The sequence below is a fragment of the Cariama cristata genome, unplaced genomic scaffold, assembly GCF_000690535.1.
Source record: "Cariama cristata isolate BGI_N322 unplaced genomic scaffold, ASM69053v1 scaffold43324, whole genome shotgun sequence".
Lineage (NCBI taxonomy): Eukaryota > Metazoa > Chordata > Aves > Cariamiformes > Cariamidae > Cariama > Cariama cristata.
Window position 1 is genome coordinate 1 of NW_009614412.1, and position 4,133 is coordinate 4,133.

At 41.0% G+C, this 4,133-nt stretch overlaps 1 protein-coding gene across 1 annotated transcript; it reads left to right on the top strand.

Annotated features, from left to right (window-relative positions):
- The first annotated feature begins 53 nt into the window (after positions 1 to 53).
- LSM3 (LSM3 homolog, U6 small nuclear RNA associated (S. cerevisiae)) lies at positions 54 to 3,244 on the top strand. Its single transcript, XM_009699372.1, has 4 exons — positions 54 to 101; positions 1,110 to 1,220; positions 2,421 to 2,516; positions 2,827 to 3,244. Exons 1-4 carry the CDS (start codon positions 81 to 83, stop codon positions 2,905 to 2,907), a joined length of 309 nt encoding a protein of 102 aa, XP_009697674.1. The 5' UTR covers positions 54 to 80; the 3' UTR covers positions 2,908 to 3,244.
- The last annotated feature ends 889 nt before the right edge of the window (positions 3,245 to 4,133 follow it).

The following is a 4,133-nucleotide window of genomic DNA, read 5'->3' on the forward strand; positions in this document are numbered from 1 at the left end:
CGCCGCCACCCCGCCCCCGTCGGAGGGGAAGGGGAAGGGCCATAAAGTCTCGCGGGAGAGCGCGGGAGGCGGTTTGAAAGATGGCGGATGAGGTGGACCAGGTGAGCGGCTCTCTGCTTCCCTCAGGGCGGGAGGCAGCGGGGAAGCCATCCTCTCTGCGGCCGGGCCCGCGCTTCTGCCCTCTTCGTGCCTCTCGCCTTCCCTCCGCGGGCCTGGGGAAACCTCCGTGGCTGGAGGGGCGTAACATGGAGGCAAGCTTTCGGCTGCCCAGCCGATTACCTCCGGGTAGAGTCCCCGGCTTGGGCAGCCTTCGTGAGGCGCAGCCTGCCCCGAGGAGCGCTTTCTGTGTGTGAAATGAAATTACCACACGGCCTTGGTCCTTGTGCTGCCGCCGGGGCTGTCAGGAGTGCGGGCAAGGCTTGCTTCAGGCCTGTTTTCCGCAGGAGCTGTCGGAGGAGGGAATTGGAGGAAGGCTGCTGAGAAAAATACACTTGGCTCTGCCTCACTGAGGAGGAAATAGGTAGCATACTGCGGGATATGCACACAGATGTTCACACATTTTGGCTGTTATCCTGATCCTCACAAAAAACAGACCTCAGCCCAGTGTGTGCTCAGGTTTCTAACCTGCTTTGAGTCCTGGCCTCACTGCTTGTGTTGTTGAGCTGGGCCTCAAGGAGAGGTATGTGTTTGGGGCAGTGTGTTACCCAGCTAACTGATGTGTGCTGGCAAAAATGTCAGTGTGTGTTTGGTTTTTCTAGTCTGTGCCATGTGATGGCACAGGTGTGGTGCTGGTTCATGCAGAGTAAACTTGCTGCTGCAGTATGGACAATGGTTGCTGGTAAGGAATGTAGTTCATAGAACAGTATGTGTGAGGTATGATTTGCTGCAAACTAAACTGAAGTCTTTTAACTCTTTTTGCTCAGGCTGGTGAACGTCCATAGAGTGGTTATATCAGCTGCACTCAAGTTCAACAGGATGTGAAGGAATGATTTGGAATATTTGTGTCTATGTTCTTACCTGTTTGTTTTCTGTGTCTTACAAACACTGAGTAATGGAAAAGTTCACAGGTGTCTTCTGTACAAATAACTTTTTTAATTTTATTTTTTCAGCAACAAACAACAAATACTGTAGAGGAGCCACTTGATCTCATCAGACTTAGTCTAGATGAGCGAATCTATGTCAAAATGAGGAATGACAGAGAGCTTAGAGGCAGACTACATGTAAGTGAAACTTTCAGAACATTACCATGCTTACTCAGCTACGCACTGGGCAGCCTTTTTGTCAGGTACAACAGTCTGTTGCACAAGCTTACCCGTAGTATTCCACTGATTGTTTAAAAAACTAGCTTAAAAACACAAGTAATTGTACCTCATGGTTAAAAATGCAGAAGTGGCTAGAGAAGGCAGGTTAAAGATCTTGGTAACAAGGGCTGAACCTTTTCTCTTATCAAAAGTGTAATGTGATTGGTAGAAAAAACTGATTTGTTTAGTACTCTGTCTGCTATTAAATACTTCTCGAGAGAAGTATTTTCTTCTTTTTCTTATCTCCTGAATGATGCCAAGCAATTCATTCCACTGCTTTTGGCTTCCATTTCTGTGTCTGTGAAATAATCAATAATGCTGCAGGCCTGTTCTTGTGATGTACCCTGAGGTCTCTTTAAGACTGAATTAAGAATGAGATTATCATTATCAAAAAAGTATCTCTTAAGGCACACCGTATGAGGGTATGATGGGATATGTACTCAGCTGGATTCTCTGCAAATCTCATTTGTCCAGGTGCTTTCTTCTAAGAGTGATATGTCTCTTGACAAGACAGATTTTTGCTTTCTAACAAGTCAGTCATCCTTCCCGAGTATTGTACTGTGTTGGGGAAGAGAACCAGTTGCCCACTATGTTAACTGGGCCTCAACTCCTTTGGGAACACAAAGATGAGGAGAGATCCATGAGGTGCACCTGTAGTTTGCAAAATGCTTTTGTAAAGTTTTTGGAACATGTGCTTATATTAAATTTTTGTAGTATTGTATGAATTACAGCTTTCCTATCTTTTAAGTTGGCACCAGGCACTCAATTCCAGGAGGCTGGACGGGTGGCAGAGAATGTGTAGCTGGTTTAATGTTACTGAAGTGTGTCTATCTCTGAGTTCTTGTATGTGTTCTCACTGAATGCTTCAGAGCTATTTCCCAAAGAGCATTTCAGTAAATATAAATGTCTTCCTGTTTTTTTTATGCTGCAGAGTACTGATTTGTTGACATTTGTTTGGAATTATAACTATAACTGATACTACTTTGTTTTGACATAGTGGCATATTTTGGTCAAAATCAGGCTAAACTAATTATGTCTGAAAGTCTTGCTAAAATTCTCATTTTAATAACCTTGTATGTGAATTTTTTAAGAAATAATAAACTAACTTCATCCCTACAGGCATATGATCAGCACTTAAATATGATTTTGGGTGACGTGGAAGAAACTGTAACTACAATAGAGATTGATGAAGAAACCTATGAAGAGATTTATAAAGTAAGGACTTAGTGTATTTATCCCTATAGAAAACTTTTTTTAAAACTAAACTGTGTTATGTTGTTAAAGTAGTTTATTGCTGACACTTTTTGAACCAAGATCTAGCAGAAGTTTTTGGCAAATTGTTATGAAAGTACAAAGGATATCCAAAGATTTAATGTTAGTTGTATTGATCTCTTCAGCATACCAGAAGCTTGTATTTGTTGGAATTGTTTCTGGTGTTTTATGATTGAATTTGATCATATGCCTAGCAGATATGTTTTGTAAACTACACTTTTGTAAATGTAAACTTTTCTTTCCTTCTTCATAGTCTACCAAAAGGAATATTCCGATGCTCTTTGTCAGAGGTGACGGCGTTGTGCTTGTAGCTCCACCATTAAGGGTTGGTTGAAGCAACAAAGGATTTAACTGTGTTGGAAAGTTTCAGGCTTTTGGACAATGGTTCATGTTTTGATCATGTGTCTCAAAATTCTGTACATGTTTTTTACAGGATGTTTTTGTCTGTTCTTTTGGGAAGGGGGTGGGGGGAAGGGGAACCAGTTTGTTTTGCAGAAAGTACATGTAGTCAATTGAAGCAGTATAAAACCAACTTGATTTTCTCAGAATTAATGTAACTGCTGTAAATTGGCCGTCTTGTCACATCAGTAAAAGAATCCTTCATTTTTTCAGTCTTGGTAATAGCACTGTCTTAATTTTTTGTTTTAAATAAATTTGGTTTATCTTTCAGATTTGACTTGTCATGTTTTTATGTTGAAGATGTTATTCTTATGTTCTTCTACAGAGCTAGTGCTATATTAAGTTGTAGTATGTAGCCTCACTTTCTGAGAAAATAGTAACTGTTGTGTTAATTTCTGTCCTTACTAATACCCGAGTCTTGCAAATTGATGTTTGGGGGGGCAATACTACATGAATCTATGGTGCTATAATTTATGGCTTTTCTGTGTTGAAATTCTTGATGCGTGTCCTTGCAGCAGGGAAATAGTACATACATTCATCTTCCACTTAAGATATGCAAAGAAGATGGGCTTCTTTACGATGTTGTCAGATGTTTTTGTTGTAGCTTTGTTAACAGAGCTATGGTTTGCAAGGCCGTGAGTAGAGACAGAGGTTGTTGATTTGCATGCTGTTGAGTTGCCTGCTGCATGCATTCATTTCCCACTGTCTGTAGCCTATTTCAGTTCTTAAATACATTAAATTCTGCTGAATACTTAAGATGCGTATTAGTTATCTGCAGTGAAGGTGCTCTAGAACCCTGAACAAAGCTCTTTTTTAATATATACTTTCTCACGCCCACCCTGTGTGCAATTTATTCTCCTTCTTGTATACAAAAAAAGGCACTTGTGAAATGTTTTAATAAGTGTGTTTGAAAGGCATATGAGATGCAGGTGTACATTGGGACATTTCCTTCAGAGCTTGACTTGTGACTTAATAAACTTAATTTATCTAGGATCTTAGGCATGCTCTGTAGGGTTAGCAAATGCAGCTTGCTCTGGCACTTTCTCCTGCAGTTAACTGTTCCCCTTCTGGAAGAGATACAAGGATGACTGCACTGAGATCCTTTTTCCTCTATTATCTTATCTCTTACCACTCTAGGAGGCGAAAGTAAATGCTTAGGGA

Bases quoted from the DNA above. Each gene is read 5' to 3' on its own strand.
- LSM3 (XM_009699372.1), top strand. From the start codon at position 81: ATGGCGGATGAGGTGGACCAG. The intron at 102-1,109 runs GTGAGCGGCTCT...TTATTTTTTCAG, and splicing joins TGGCGGATGAGGTGGACCAG to CAACAAACAACAAATACTGT. The intron at 2,517-2,826 runs GTAAGGACTTAG...CCTTCTTCATAG, and splicing joins CCTATGAAGAGATTTATAAA to TCTACCAAAAGGAATATTCC.